The sequence below is a fragment of the Schistocerca cancellata genome, chromosome 5, assembly GCF_023864275.1.
Source record: "Schistocerca cancellata isolate TAMUIC-IGC-003103 chromosome 5, iqSchCanc2.1, whole genome shotgun sequence".
NCBI lineage: Eukaryota > Metazoa > Arthropoda > Insecta > Orthoptera > Acrididae > Schistocerca > Schistocerca cancellata.
The window spans coordinates 425,488,652-425,505,866 of NC_064630.1; the positions used below are offsets into that span (position 1 = coordinate 425,488,652).

A 17,215-nucleotide genomic window follows, 5' to 3' on the forward strand; every position below is an offset into this window, starting at 1 on the left:
AGGGCGCAATCCGCAAGGCGCAGTCTTGGGCTGTAGCGCGTGGTTTTCAGTTTTCGGCTGCCAAGACCCGCGTTATGCATTTCTGCCGGCGCCGAACGGTCCATCCTGAGTCGCGGCTTTATCTTGCCGACGAACTTCTTGCTGTGGCGGAGACCCACAGGTTTTTGGGTGTCCTTTTTGATGCCCGGTTGACTTGGCTGCCTCATATCCGGCAGCTTAAACAAGTGTGTTGGCGGCATCTCAACGCCCTGCAATGTTTGAGCCACACCCGCTGGGGCGCCGACCGATCTACCCTGTTGCGGCTCTACCAGGCGTTAATCCAGTCTCGCCTGGATTATGGGTGCCTAGCTTATGGCTCAGCATACCCATCTGCGTTGCGGGTGCTGGTCCCAATTTTCCACAGCGGGATACGCCTTGCCACTGGTGCTTTCCGCACCAGCCCTGTGGACAGCGTCCTAGTGGAGGCAGGTGTACCTCCACTGCGGTTCCGACGCCAACGTTTGCTGGCCGCTTATGCTGCCCATGTTTTTAGCTTGCCCGGGCATCCAAATTATCGTGTCCTGTTCCCGCAGTCAGTCGTCCATCTGCCAGACCGTCGGCCCCGGTCGGGTTGTCCGATCGCCGTACGCATCAAGGAGCTTCTCTGCGGGCTTGGGTTTTTCCCAGTTCCGCCTCCTTTCCGCGTGCCTCTGCGTACACCCCCGTGGTGTGTTCCTCGCCCTTGCCTTCGGCTCGACTTGGCACAGGGCTCGAAGGACTCGGTCCCTCCAGAGGCCTTCCGCCGCCGCTTTTATTCCATCCTGGCCACGTATCAGGGCTCTGGAATTGTTTACACCGACGGTTCGATGGTTGCTGGTCGTGTCGGGTATGCGCTAACTCCAGGGGACCATTCCGAACAACGGTCCTTGGCGGCTGGCTGCAGCGTTTACACTGCTGAGCTAGTCGCCATCTTTCGTGCCCTAGAGTATATCCGCTCCTGCTCAGGTGAGTCCTTCGTTATCTGTAGCGATTCCCTGAGCGGTTTACGAGCTCTCGACCAGTGTTTTCCTCGTTCTCGTCTGGTGATGGCTATCCATGAGTCCCTGCATACTCTTGCGCGTTGCGGCCGCTCTGTGGTCTTTGTGTGGACCCCCGGTCATGTCAGTATCCCGGGCAATGAACATGTTGACCGCCTGGCGAAAGAGGCCACGAGTAAACAGTCTCTGGACGTTGGCCTCCCAGAGACTGATTTGCGGGCAGTCCTCCGCCGAAAAGTTTTTGCGCTTTGGGACGCTGAATGGCGCAATCGGATCATGCCCAATAAACTCCGTGCCATCAAGGAGACGACGACTGTGTGGCGGTCATCCCTGTGAGCCAACCGCAGGGACTCTGTCGTCCTTTGTCGGCTCCGCATTGGCCACTCCCACCTGACACACAGTTATTTACTGTGCCGGGAGGACCCTCCTGCATGTCGCTGCGGGGCGGCTTTGACAGTGGCCCACATTTTGTTGGCCTGCCCCCTTTTAGCTGTGGTCAGGCAGACATTTGCGCTGCCTGATACGCTCCCTGCCCTCTTATGTGATGACCCTGGTATGGCTGACTTAGTTTTCCGTTTTATTCGGGCAGGGGGTTTTTATTATTTACTCTGAGTGTTTGTTCTGTTCTTTTGTGTTGATTCTGGCCATTGGCCTACGATTTTACGCTGAGTTTTTAATGTGTTCTCGGTGGTTGGCTTTTCCTTTTTATCTCGATGGTCGGCCAACCACTGTCACACTCTGTGTGATTTTAATTTGTTTCGTCTGATCTCTGTAGGAGTATTTCTTGTCCTGTGTCGTCTGACGTCTTTCCTGTTGTTCGTTTTTTATTCTCTTTGGGTGGTTTTACTTTTTTTGGAAAAAGGGACCGATGACCGTCGTAGTCTGGTCCCTTTAATCCCCCCCAAACCAACCAACTATAAATAAGCGGGCCTGTATGCTTTGTCTGTGTGAAAAATGCTCCACCAGTTCATTGCTTCAAACCCACTTAGAAAACAAAAATAGAAGACTATCTTCCTGATGAGATGGTTCAGTACAGTCAATGGGTATCAACAGATAGAATGACTAAGTGTTCAAATCACTTCTCTATCAGATTTCTGTGACACACTAATTAAGAAAATTGAAAAACTTACTCCACACTCTTTTATTTCTTAATCAAAATCTGGCTATTTGAAAATGAATAAGGAAACACTTGATGAAGGGTCAGTGTTAATTTTAATGGATTTCAGTGAAAATCTCAATTTTGTTGTTCAAGATGAAGTACAGGGGTACAATTGGAACAATGGCAGCTGCTCTCTTCACACTGTCCATATATATTACAAAAAGGACAAACAGTTGCATACAAGAAGTATTTGTATTGTTTCTGATTATCTAGAACATGATTTTGCCTTGGTGTACCAGACTCTGAAGACTGTATTGAATTTTTTAATGTGTGAATTTTGAGAAATTCATCTTGCGTATGTTGAATATTTCACTGATGGTTGTGCTGCACAATATAAAAATTGTAAGAATTTCAGAAATATCTGCTACCATGAACACGACTTCAACGTAAAGTGCAGCTGCTCCTTTTTTGCTGCCAGCCATAGCAGATCTCCCTGTGATGGTATTGGTGGCACTGTTAAGACTTTTCACAAAAACAAGTTTGCAAAGAGCTTATAAAGATCAAATACTTACAGCTTCACAGGTATTTGAATTCTGTCACAAGAACCTGCAAGGCATTTCAGTTCTGTTTGTTTCGAAAGGTGAAATGGTACAAGTCAGACATTATCTGTCTCAGCACTTCACAAATGTAAAAACAATTCCTGGAACATGATCAATGCATCACATTGTACGAATATCAACAACCAAGATTGGAGCAAAAAGGTTGAGTTGTGATACGGATTTTAGTATGGCACATGATTTCTCAGATGCACTTCCATCATCAATGCCATAGTGCACTGTGCAGCCCAACTGCTATGTTGCATGTGCATGTGACTCTTCTTGATACTTGGGAATTGTTGAGAAGGTGAATTGTGAAGGAGGAGACATTACAGTAAGGTTCATGCATTCTCATGGACCATACCCATCCTTCTGTTGGCCTGATAATGATGTTTCTTTCTCTCGTGTTTGTGTAAAGTTAATATCACCAGAGCAACAGGCTGTACTTATACTCTGAGCAAAGTGTCCTCAAAGATGGTGAAAGAAATGTGGTTCTCATACAAAAAAATATTATCTAAGCATGAAAGTGTCTCATCACATGTGTAATTCCAAGTTAACTTGAATGCAGATTGCAGCACTAGCATTTTGTGCAGTGTTGAAAATATTGGCTTTTGACAAAATGCTTAAATATTATAAACAAAATGCTAATTTTGTTTCATGTATTGCAATTTTTATTCAGTTTGGATATTGTTATGTATACTCATGTTGTTAATGTCTCTTGGGTAGTAATTGTATTTCTCTCTAAGCATTTTGTCAAAAGCCAATATCGTCAACACTGCACAAAATGCTGGTGCTGCAATATGCATTCAAGTTGATTCAGAACTACACATGTGATGACACTTTTATGCTTAGATAATATTTTTTTGTATGAGAACCACTTTTCTTTCACAAACTTTGAGGACACTGCTCATTTGTATATATCAGAGAATAGTTTAAGAAATTTTGTCTTGGAGTGGAAAGGGATAGTATAGCCTGATGTCTTGGTTAGGTTCAAAGATATGGGTGTGGTTATGAGTGGCCAAACCATAAAATTTAATGTCTGAAGAAGTTGGTTGTAGTTACTGAACACTTGAAGCGGTGATTCAGAAGTAGTCACTGTGAATAGGTTACGTATGTCATGAATGTTACAATGTTTATGACCATGCTGATCAAAGCTGATGGGCTGCATTTGAAGCCTCTAGTTTTAACAAGATGTAAGTGTTCAGCATGGTTTTACAATATTCAAAATTAATTATGCATTTATTAATATTGAGAGAATTGCTGTTGTAACATGCGGTCCATTATCTTTCAGAACTGACCTGGTACATCATGTTGCGTTTTGTGTTATTTGTGGTAGTTGCCACTTCAATGTTGGGGGTGTCATCATTGATAGTTGATGGGTGCAATGAAGCTGTGTGTGCAAGTGTGGTGAGCAAATGTATGCTAACTCAGTCTTGCAAGTGTGATCTAAAGAATTGTTCATGCTGCAAGGAGTGCTTCAGTTGTCTTGGTGAACGGTTTGACGATTGCTGTTCTTGTGTTGGTAAGTAGTAACTAATTGTCATACTCATCTGTTTTATGTTTTTAAATAGAATATTTATGTTTATTTAAATGAGTTTTGACTAACAATATATTTTCAGTATAACATACCTGTGTTACATAACTGTGATGTCTTCTCAAAAAGTCTTTTATTTAACCATGCTGTTAAACATACAATATTATTCATATTGTTGTTTGATAATGAGTATGAGTTTTTCAGTCAATAAGCAGACATAAATTTGGTCGTAAGCCGTGAAATGTTGAATATTGACGCTGCAGTTGAAATGTTGTGACCAGATAGAAATATTGAAGTAGATTATAATGAACCTGTACTCCATACAGTGATAGGTCTCTGATAGTTGGCTGCATTATTGGCAATTTTCAACTGAAAAGTGTAAATACATTTGCTGGTATTATCTGACTGTTATAGTCTGCCTAGAATTGTGGTAACACTGAGACATTGTCATAGAAACAGAAATAATACTATTTCACATGACTGGTTGAGATAGATAGCCTTCTTTTGCAAGTTCGTGCTTGGCTACCACAGGCGCCAGCCTTTGCAGCATCTTTTCCCTTCCACGCTGCATGTTTGTCCTCTTGTTATTCTTTTTTCCCGTACCTTGAGGAACATTTGCCTTTCCAGTTGCTTGGCATCAGAAGAGTCCCTTCACTGTTTTTTTATTCAGTTTTTTTCTTTCTTCATTCCCCTTCTCCTATCCTTCCTCCGTTTCGACGTTTGAGGTTCTTTCTCTTTCCTCCCGGTGCGCTCTTGAAGGCTGGCCCATGTGTCTGATGCATAACAGGTGTATGGGTAATGCGCAGTTTCCAGCCCTGGGTCAACAGATAGGGTTCGCACAGGCCAGGCCCAGGGAGGGGTGAAAAAATGGTTCAAATGGCTCTAAGCACTGTTGGACTTAACCTCTGAGGTCATAAGTACCCTAGACATAGAACTACGTAAACGTAACTAACCTAAGGACATTGCCCACATCCTTGCCCGAGGCAGGATTCAAACCTGTGACCGTAGCAGCCACATGGTTCCGGACTGAAGCGACTAGAACTGCTCAGCCACAGCGGCCGTCCTGAGAGGGATGATTGTGTGAGCTATTACCTTCACAAATTGTGAATTGGTTCTTCTGCCAGGTGTTCAGGAGGTGTGACCTGAGGTGTGAAGTCATTCACCATCGGTGATGCTGGCAGTCATGGGGGATTTTCTCGCAATGAGCCAATCATCATCTTCTCAGTCTATATCTACTAAACATAATGACACTAATGATTCAAAGACACTACCAGCTACACCTCGGTTCCTCATGGTTTTGCATGCTGAAGACAGTCAGTACTTTTGCTATGGTTAATCCATTTATTATTCAGAAAGTCATTGATGCAATTGCTGGCTGTGTGAAATCCTGCTCTCCTTTATGCACTGGAACTTTTCACTTGGAGAGTTCTTGGAGACTACTTGTGATTCTCAAGTGCAACAATGGCTTGCCAATTCCCTTCCCCACGGCTATCCTGTTCGTGTTGAGGTCCATTGAATGCTGAATTCTTCATGTGGTGTTACTTACAATAGGCTGTTGATGGTCTGACCAAGGCAGAAATCCAAACTTACCTCTCCGATCATTGCATCATTGCAGGCCGTTGGGTAATGAAAAAGGTAAATGCACCCTTAGTGTCCACATGCACTCTTTTTCTCACGTTTTATAGAGTAGTGCTTTCATCGAAGATCAAAGCAGGCTGTGTAGTTATCACAGTCTGTCCATACATTCCAAACCCGATGTGCTGCTACCAGTGTCGTCATTACAACCACAGTCAACCTTCCTGCCTTCTCTCCGCTCCATCAGTTGCAATGAGAACATGCAGTTTCCTCCCGACATTGTCCAATGTATCTCGATGGATGGGCCTTAGAGGAGATCCAGGTGAAGGAAAAAGTGCCTTACCCCATCGCTCGCAAGTTGGATAGCCAGAAACCCTGTGTTTTACCATGCGCCACTTACAGTGTCATTTTTGCTACTTCTCACTCCATGAAGGACATGGCCACGCAGGTATGTGACCTCAAATTCAGCACTGCAGTCGTATAATCACCCAGTGTCAAATGGTAGCATCCCCATCTCCTTCTCCTCCAGCTGTGCAACAGGCCACCAAATTTTCACCTCACACAGTGAAATCACCTGCTTCACAACCAGCAGGCCGGAAAGGCCAGAAGGAATACTCCTGCGAAGGCTTTTTATGTGCCTCCAATCAACAATCACCTGAATCGTCATCTGAACACCACAAAGGCTTCAAGAAATCAAACAAAGGCAAATGGGCTTCTCCTTCATCAACTCGGAGACCCTCATCAACAGTGTTGCCGCATGATACCCTCGCTTGACCAACCTCCATGTCGCTAGTGTACAGCGCCAACTGTTTTTCTACCCTGGACTCTGCAGATCGACTGTGGGAGAATGTCGACGCCTCTGTAGATCTCATGTAGCAGGATCCTTCAGCCTCTGCACCCTTTAGCAGAGGTCTTCAAAGCCTGGCACCCTGCAGCCACCAAGGTGACACCCCTTCATTTTTTCCTCCGCCCCTTTCCTCATCATGATTCTCCTCAAAAGGAATATTCGCAGCCTTAGATCCAATGAGGAAGAATTATAGCTGCTCTTGGAATCACAGCAGCCACTTCTTCTTTTCCTCCAGGAAAGAAAATAGCATCCTCACCACCACTTTGGCCTCTCGCTGTTCTTCCCGGTCCGCTTTGACCTTCCCTCTGGGAATGGCACTTCATCTGATAGGGGAGTCATGCTAGTCATCCGGGATGTCATTCGTCGTCAAACCATCTCCCTGAACACCCATCTGCGAGCTGTTACAGTCCGCATTTTCCTTCCTTGCTTCACCTTTTCTCTTTGTATTGTTTACATCCCTCCATCATTCGGTGTCATCAGGGCAGAATTCCTCCAGCTTATTGGGCAACTGCCTCACCCCTTTCTGCTACTTGGTTACTTTAATGCACATCATCCTCTGTGGGGCTCTCCCAGAACCTGTGAGGGCGGTGCCCTCTTGGCTGACGTTTTCAACCAGCTCAGACTCATCTGCCTTAACACTGGAGCACCCATGTTCCTTTCAGCTTCCTCATACACCTGTTCCCATTTGGACCCCTCATTCTGCACTACCCAGCTTGCCCGACGTCTCAAGTGCTCGGTTCTCTCTCACATGTACTTGAGTGACCATTTCCTGTGTGCTATCAATTTTCTGATCCTACCCACCTTTTTTCAAACCCAAATGGCAGCTTTCTAAGGCCGACTGGAGGCTTTACTTTTCCCTGGTAACCTTCGACAAACATCTTTTCTCCAGTTGTGATGACCAGGTAGAATACCTTATCCTTTCTGCCGCAGAACGTTCCATTCCTCACACTTCATCTTTACTGCACTGTGTCCCAGTCCTTTATTAGACTGAGGCATGCCATGACACAATTCGTGCACAGAGACGTGCCCTCCACATTTTCAACCATCATCCTACGATGGCAAACTGTATTCATTATAAACAGTTGTGTGCGCAGTGTTGATGCATTCTTCCAGATAGCAAACAAAAACATTTTCTTCCGTCGTGTGGGCCAACATGTGACGGTCCCCTGGCACCAATTTTGAACCTGACCATAGCAGATGATGTCATAGTGGACCCTATTACTATTTCCAACACCTTGGGCTACTATTTTTTGGAGATATCAAGCCCCAACAACTATATCCATCGGAAGAGAGTGGAGGTGGCTCACGCGATACCCTTCTGTTCTCAGAATCGTGAGTGCTACAAAGCCACTTTTACAATGAGGGAGCTAGATAATGTTCGCACTTCATCCTGAACCTCCACCTCAGGGCCGGACAGTGTTCACATTCTGATATTGCAGCACCTTTTTCTTGCGGGCAAGCGTTTTCTCCTTCATATGTATAATTGCACCTGGACAGAGAGCATGTTGGCCAGATGCTGGCTTGAAGCCACTGCCATACCCATGCCTAAGCCCAGTAAGGACAAACACCTTCCTTCTAACTTCTAGATATTGCCCCATTTCTCTCACCAGCTGTGTTTGCAAGGTGGTGAAATGTGAGATTCATGCCTGGCTGGTAAGGTGGCTTAAGTCCCGCATTGTACTGATCGCTGCACAGTGTGGATTTCAAGCGTGCCATTCCGCAGTTGACCATCTCGTCACTTTGTCAACAGATGTCATGAATGGTTTTCTGTAGAAATACCAGACTGTGGCTGTGTTTTTGATTTGGAGAAAGCCTACGATACCTCCTGGAGGACTGATATCCTCTGTGCTCTCTAAACATGGTTCCCCATTTCCTTCAAGAATTTGAGACAGAGTTTTCAAGGTCAGTGTGGGTTCTGTCATGTCGGACACCTTTATCCAGGAAAACGGGGTGCCTCAGAGCTCCGATCCGTGTGTCGTCATCTTTGCCATCACCAGTAATCCTATTATTGCCTGTCTCCTGCCAGGCATCTCCATCTTTCTTTTTGTTGATGATTTTGCCATCTACTGCAGTTCTCCATGGACTTGTCTCATTGAGCGCCATCTTCACCAATGCTTCGATTGTCGTTGCTCGTGGAGCATCAATAATTGATTTCGTTTTTCCACTAACAAAACAGTTTGTATGAATTCCTGGCAGCGCAATTGGTTTCTTCCACCATCTTTACATCTCGGGCCTGTTGCTCTCCCGTTCCTTGAAACTACGAAATTCCTGGGTCTCGTGCCCAGTAGATAACTTTCTTGGTCCTCCTATGTGTCTTACCTGGCAGCCCTCTGTATGCGGTCCCTCAATGTCCTAGGTGTCCTCAAAGGTACTTCCTGGGGTGTAGATCCGAACCACCCTCCTCCGTTTGTGCTGGTCTTTTGTCTGTTCGAAACTAGACTATGGGTGTTTCGCTTGTGCATCTGCATGACCATCACTCTTGACACCGTCTCAATACAAGCCACCATCATGGCATCCGTTTGGCCACTGGTGCCTTTTACGCCAGCCCGGTTTAGAGTCTGTATGCAGAAGCTGCCACTACCACTGCGACTGTCTCCTCAGCAGATATGCTTGCTGTTCGTCTGCCATGCATGGCCACCTATCCTATACCTCTTTCTTTGATGACTCCTTTGACTGCCAGTATGGGGTGCGTCCCTCTTCACTGTTATCTCCTGGAGTTCGCTTTCAGCTATTGCTCCAGTAGCTTAACTTAACGCTGCCTGCCACTTTCCCGATGGGTGTGAACCCTTCGTCACCTTGTCTTCATGTGGCGGACTGCATTTGCCTTGGACTTAATTCACTTCCTAAGGACACAACTCCAGACTCACTCTATCGCTGGAAGTTTCTCATCCTTCACACACAGCTTTGTCGGGTGTGCCTTCATCATTGGCACTGACAATTTTCGATATCGGCTTCCAGAATACAGTATTTATAGTGGAGCTCTTTGCGCTGTATCAGGCTACACAGAACATCTGGTGACACAGGCTTTTCAATTGTCATTTGCTCTGACACTCTTTGCCCTTCAGAGCCTCTGTGTGCTGTACACCATCCATCACTTAGTGTAACGGGTCCAGGGAAGCTTTCACTTTCTCACTCTTGATGGAGCCACCATGATGATTGTGTGGGTCCCTGGTCATGTCGTTCTGATTGGCAGCAAGGCCGCTGACACTGCTGCCAAGGCTGCAGTTCTTGTACCTTGGCCTGCTAGTTTTTCCATTCCCTCCAATGATCTCTGTGTTGTCGTCTGTCAGCGGGTCAACAACACTGTCTTACCTTCACGGGAATGAGCTCTCCCTGCAGCTTGGCCGGCCTCTTCTCAGTCCTCCTGCCACAAGTAGATCATTTTAGCTAGGTTTCGTATTGGGCACTGTTGTTTTAGCCATTGCCATTTGTTAAGCAGTGACCCCCACCACTTTGTGCTGATTGTCAACAACCTTTGACGGTTTGCCATTTCCTGACAGAATGTCCTTTTTTTAACCACTCCCATTCTAATTTATGTTTGCTATCTGAGTTATCAGCTGTTTTAGCGAACAACACTTATACTGTAGACTGTGTTTTACTTTTTATCTCTCTCGTCTCTGTGGCCTTTCTCCAAGAGCAAGTTACTATTTTTAGCTGTCTTTCCTTCCATCACTTTTAACTCCTTTTTCGTATTTGTGTTCTATGGTTCTGGCATGGGCTTGTATGTCTGTCAGGGATCTCTCGCTGTACAGAGGGAAACATTAAATTTAGGAGTTCAGAGAAGGGAATAGTGTTAATTGGCAAACTGCATACATTAGACAAACCATGATGTGCATGTTTTTGCTTGTGTTAAATATTATTTTCCTGAATACCCAAGGGGACAGAAGCAGGATGTTAACAATTGTTGTTGACACCCACCCATATTAGGAGTGGATAACTGGCAAGTTCTAACACCCAACCTACCAAGAGACTACTTCTTTGCGTGAATGTATCAAAGATGTAATACAGAAACAAAAGAACTGCGTGAATGTATCAAAGATGTAATACAGAAACAAAAGAACACCATCACACAATAAAATGTTAATTGTTATGAAGCAGGGGACAATGCTATATTAATATATTTTTGACTTTTCAGTGTACAAATTACTTACTATTACTTTGTTCTGCATTTTGTATGAAGGTGTCAGTTTTTTAAGATTAGTAATTCAGATCAGTATGGTACATTGGTACATGTTCAGTTGGATAGTCTAAGAGTCATTAGTGATTAAAACAAAGTAGTTTATCAATCCAAAAATTGCTGGTAAATAGCTGTAACATGTGTGACTCACATAAGAAGAACTGAGCAAGATGATGCAGTGATTAAGAGATTGGATTAGCATTTGGGAGGACAGCAGTTGAAATTACAGCCCAGATATCCTTTTTTAGGTTTTTGTGATTTTGTTAGAATGGTTAATGCAGATGTGGGGATTGTTCTTTTGAGAATGACGTGGCCAATTTCCAATCTAATGCTTCCCCAGTCAGTGTCTGCTCCATCATCATTGACAGGTTATAAAATGCTACTCTTTCTTTCTTCAAATAAAAACAAAGCAAAACAGGAAAGATGTATGTATTACATGAATTGCAGGTAATGTTTTTTGAAAAGAAAATGTGATCACAGATTTTCTGCTAGACAACTGAAAATGATGCTGTCATTTATTACCGCAGTGTGTGTAAATTACTGTAATAGAAAAAAAATTCCAAGTGGCTGTGTCTTCAGATATTTTAAACTTGAAAAATGTTGTATATAAATTTATTGTTGGTCATTATGCGGTAGTTTGAGTCAACTTTGATTCTCTCTCTCTCTTGTGATTGCCATTGTAGTTTCTGTAACTGTAATCAATGTGATGTCTCAGCAGTTATTATTTTGAGTATTTTGGGTAAAACTTTACAAAGAGCCATCCACACTCTTATCTGAGCTGTACGTTGGTAATACCTGTTGCGAGGAATCGTAGGTAGCTGAGATGATGGAACAGCTGTTTTGTATAGTCAGTGACAATGATGTTTTATTTTCAGTTGCAGGATAAACAAGTGTTGTATTTTAACATAACATCCTCTAGCAACTACATATCGTAATGTGATGAAATTGAATTTTTGCAGACAAATGTAGGAACACACACACACACACACACACACACACACACACACACACAATAAATGATTATGATTATTATATTCTTGCAGATGTGGTCCATCTATGCAGGTAAATAAAATACTTTTTTTTATGTCATAAGCAGTTTGTTTACTCTTATTTATGACGTGATGTATTACAACCCATTGATGGTCTTGAAATGAAAGGAAGCAAAATGGGTAGGGCATGAAAACAGACTTTTATTTAGCTATATAGGTGGACCACATCTCCGTGGTGGTGATGGTGATAAGAAGAATCACATAAAAATGATGATAATACCGCATTTTAATGAAAACAAGTGATAAGGCTACTGCTTGTTCATTGTTGCTGCAGATTTCATAAAATATGTGGAACGTAATAAAAGGTGACAGTGAACCAACTTAGTCTATTTGCATGTGTGATGAGACATTTGTTGATCCAGTATCCATGCAAATACACACAAACACATGCAGCCTTTGTGAGAAGTAGCAACAGTAAGGAAAAGAGAGATTGCTATTCACTGTAAAGACAGTATATTGAGTTGCAGGTGGGCACAATGAAAGACTTTTACTCATTAGTGTTCGACCGAAGCCTTCTTCAGAAAAAGACACACACACACATTCATTCACACAACTAAGCACGTCTCACAAACAAATGACCACCATCTCCAACAAAGGCCGGAAAAGGGGAAGGGATAGCACAGTTTCCATTTATGAGAAGTAGAAGTGTTTAGATCATGACAATAGTATTCCATCTGGAATTTACAGTGTTTAAATCATATTATATAAGAAATGGCCATAGTAATTAATGCCTTCAATATAAACTAAACTAATATTGTATTTTTTAATACTTTTGTTTTTCAGATATGTGTACAAAGTCTAATTCCACTGGTAGTCCACTTACCAAAATAAGCCATGTTGAAGAGTTTACTGATCCCATACCATCGCTGTTTGAATCCTTGACCATGGATCCTGACACAGAGGGAAGATGGACATCATATACTTATCCGCAGGAACTTGATATTTCTCTGTTTAGCCCAAAAATAGACAACGAGATAATAATGGCAAACAGTGAGTCAATAAGCATAATTATTTAATTCTTGTTATATAGAAATGAATAAAATATCTCAGTATTTAGTTGTTGTTATCTTTTAGTCATTACATAGTTCTTTTATCCATTTTGTTGACCATGTACAGGGTGTTTAATAATCGTTAAAAAGATAAATAACATACAGAAATGTTTAATACAGCACTAGATGCAATATCTCTTAAAGTTTTATAAATAAATATTCATTGTGACTTCCTTCAATAAAATGGCATATGTCGCATCTGTAATCAGTTTCCTGCCAAATCCTATGAAGTATGGTGACAATTGCGTGTGTGCCCATATCCTGTTCTACGTGAGGCGTTAGATAATGTTCAAGCATTCCCAGGTTTGATGTACTAGTTACATTTGACGTGTCAAAAAATAGGAAGAATCATCAGTTTGTTACAGCTTACAGCACAAAAACATTTACCTTAGGCAACTCCCGTATAAGTTGATTATGTGACATGGTTTTTTGCTAATCCCATATACAAACATTATGCTGATTCACTGTACTGCAGGTAAGGAAGGTGGCTTCATCACTGAGTAAAATTTTATCAAGAAAATCATCTTCATTCTGCATTTTGTCAAACATTTCTGCGCAAAACTCACCTTATTTTCCTTTGTCACTTTCTCTTAAAACTTGCAACATTTGCAATTTGTGGGAATTGAATGATAGGTGTTCCAGTAACACTTTCCACTCTGTAAAACTAGGCATATTCAAATCTAAGCTGGCATGTCTCATTGATTTACGTGGACTATGAATGTAAGGCAGCCAGACTTGTTCAGTCACTGTGTCAGACTGTTGTCCAATCCTGATCTGGCATCCTATGTGATACACATCCCGTTTCGGTGAAATGTTCATACCAATCAATATCAGTTTGTCTTTGAGTTCGTGGCTTGTGATTTTAAGTCCTGAATTGCCTCTGAACTCTGGTAGCAGATTTGGATTCATGAGACCATAAACAACATTGTGGTCATTCTGCATGATAACTGTTGGAATAGCTCATTCGCACATGTCACTTAGGGGAATGTTGGGAACTAACAGTGTTACATAGGAATAAAAATGAAGATATACTCCATTCAGTGCTGTATCAAACATTTATGTAAGTTATTTATCCATTTCACAGTTTAGTGTAACTGGTTTATAAATACCGTTCAAGACAATTGATGATTTTTTTATTTTGTATGAATTTTGTGTACACTATACATTTGCTATTTTTGGTAGCAAAGTAACTTTCCCACATTGTAGAAGACATGATAAAATCTTTACTTCATGACTGGGCTTTGAGCTCATCACATTTAAAGAAGAGAAGTTAGGCCTACCACTAATCTTTCTAGATTTCCACCCTATGTCATTCAGAGCCAGCAACAATACTTTTACGCTGGCCCTATGTTCAAAAAAAATTCTGGGATTTTGCTGCATCCCCATCTGAACATTCTTGAGAGTGACTGAGCCATCACCATGGCTTGCATGTTACAGAGACTATGAAAAACTCTGCTATTGAAGGAACAAGAATTCATAAAGGTAAACTCCATCCACAGGCTCTGTTGGGTCTATCAGTATTGGTGTCTTTCTTCATCAGTGGCGATGTTGGATGCGGTATGGAGGGGGCATGGGATCAGCACACCCTCTTTTGTGGCCACTGTTGGCTTTTGTGACCTGGAGTCGCTACTACTTGGTCAAGTAGTTTCTCAGTTGCCGTCACGAGGCTGAGTAAACCCCATTCCAGTCCTCCCACTGAGGAAATATCCTTGGCGGTACTGGGAATTGGACATGGGCCCTCCGCACGGCAGTCGGTTGCAGTGATCAATCAGTTGCAGAGACTGACAGTGAGAAATCGGAGAAATACTTTTAATTATGTAACTATTTTTGAATAGTGGACTCATTTTATTAAACAACTGAATTCATTGTACAAACATAATTTATGGTTAAACTATTCAGGATGTTGTTGTTGTGGTCTTCAGTCCTGAGACTGGTTTGATGCAGCTCTCCATGTTACTCTATCCTGTGCAAGCTTCTTCATCTCCCAGTATCTACTGCAACCTACATCCTTCTGAATCTGCTTAGTGTATTCATCTCTTGGTCTCCCTCTACGATTTTTACCCTCCACACTGCCCTCCAATGCTAAATTTGTGATCCCTTGATGCCTCAAAACATGTCCTACCAACCGATCCCTTCTTCTAGTCAAGTTGTGCCACAAACTTCTCTTCTCCCCAATCCTATTCAGGATAAGATATATAAAAAGAAAGATGATGAGACTTACCAAACAAAAGCGCTGGCAGGTCGATAGACACACAAACATACACACAAAATTCTAGCTTTCGCAACCAACGGTTGCCTTGTCAGGAAAGAGGGAAGGAGAGGGAAAGACAAAAGGATTTGGGTTTTAAGGGAGAGGGTAAGGAGTCATTCCAATCCCGGGAGCGGAAAAACTTACCGTATTTACTCGAATCTAAGCCGCACTCGAGTCTAAGCCGCACCCGAAAAATGAGACTCGAAATCAAGGAAAAAAAAATTTCCCGATTCTAAGGCGCACCTGAAATTTGAGACTCGAAATTCAAGGGGAGAGAAAAGTTTTAGGCCGCACCTCCAAATCGAAACAAAGTTGGTCCATAGTAATATGAGACACAATTTAGGTTGAATGAATGACGGTACAGCTACAGTAGTTTGATTCGAGATGTAAGCTTAGCAGTTAAGCTTTACCAGATAGCTATTGCTATGTGTCAGCCGCTCCATCCGTATTTATACTGGTACCCTTCCTTTTTCACGTGCTTCGTATGGTTTGAATTGATTGCTTATTTTTCTTTGATCTGATCAGCGCCGTTCTCTTTGTTATAGGTGTTTATGTCACTCTAAGCCGAAAATGCATTATTTTACTGTGTCATGCATTGTTTGTCACATTCTGATAATGAGTGTCTATGACCTGCCGCCGCTCGCGGCATGGCTTGCTTTTGTGCGTGCTACCGCCGCGCCCTTTTTTTTTTTTTTTTTTTTTTTTTTTTTTTTTTTTTTAAAAAAAAGGGGGGAATCATCTCATCAGCAAAACAATGGCAAGAGACTGCTCTTTGTTTTCTTTGCTGCTTTCTTTGATAATGATCAGCAAGAACCAAATAATAGATTGCTTATGATAGAAGATGTTCTGAACGAGAGTTTAGTGAAAATTTTTCTCGCGTTTGAAAATCTTTGCAGACGCCTCTTTCGTACATTACATTCTGCACAGAAATTAGAGTCGTCTTAGATTTAAAAATCTAGTCAATTGCCGTGCTTCGTTTCTGACTGTATCACTATTAGGCATAAGAATAATATGAATATAAACATGACATGATATGTATATTCTTCCACATTTGCTGTTGTCTCACTCTAGTTTATTAGGCAGACAGAATTTAAATGAGGTAGCAGCAAACACGAAAGAATACATGGCAAAATGTTTATATTCGTATTATTCTTATGGTGAAGAGAATACTGCATGTGATTCACAATTCATAAAAGTTCCTATTTGCGACCATCTCTTTTCACATGTAGGAAAAAAATTCAGAACGTAGAGTTGGCCATATTGACAAACATCCCAAACAGTTTTGCCAGTCGGATTTTCGTAGTACATTGAAATGCTGCCACATTCGAAGATGAACAATGCGGCATTTGTATTTACTTCGTTGGATAATGTCTGAAAATGCAACGGTCGAAACTCGGGGCGGAGAAAAAAACTCGTCTTCCACCTTTTTTTTAAATTTATTTACTGACGCAGAGGTTTTGGCTCTAGTATTTATCTTTCTGCCTGCGCTACATATATTCGACGGCAGAAGTTAGTTGTGGCGGCACCTACCAACATTTTTCAGAACTTCCGCTTACTTTGCACTCGATTCTAAGCCGCAGGCGGCTTTTTGGATTACAAAAACCGGAAAAAAAGTGCGGCTTAGATTCGAGTAAATACGGTACCTTAGGGGGAAAAAAAGGACGGGTATACACTCGCGCGCACACACACATATCCATCCGCATATACACAGACACAAGCAGACATTTTTTAGATATATTTTTCCCACGTGGAATGTTTCCCTCTATTATTTATATATATATGTTGGGAACTAACAGTGTTACATAGGAATGTTTCGTTCTATTTTTTTATATATATATATATATATATATATATATATATATAGGGAAACATTCCACGTGGGAAAAATATATCTAAAAAGAAAGATGATGAGACTTACCAAACAAAAGCGCTGGCAGGTCGATACACACAACCAAACACAAACATACACACAAAATTCTAGCTTTCGCAACCAACGGTTGCCTCGTCAGGAAAGAGGGAAGG

At 42.3% G+C, this 17,215-nt stretch overlaps 1 protein-coding gene across 2 annotated transcripts in view; it reads left to right on the forward strand.

Annotated features, from left to right (window-relative positions):
- The window catches only part of LOC126187343 (protein twisted gastrulation-like), a 57,796-nt gene that overhangs the window by 22,555 nt on the left and 18,026 nt on the right, over positions 1 to 17,215 (forward strand). For both annotated transcript variants that reach the window (XM_049928365.1, XM_049928364.1), the window contains exons 2-3: positions 4,003 to 4,233; positions 12,677 to 12,883. In XM_049928365.1, the coding sequence (XP_049784322.1) occupies positions 4,020 to 4,233; positions 12,677 to 12,883 (421 nt within the window). In that variant the 5' untranslated portion in view covers positions 4,003 to 4,019. The remainder of the gene's footprint in view (positions 1 to 4,002; positions 4,234 to 12,676; positions 12,884 to 17,215) is intronic.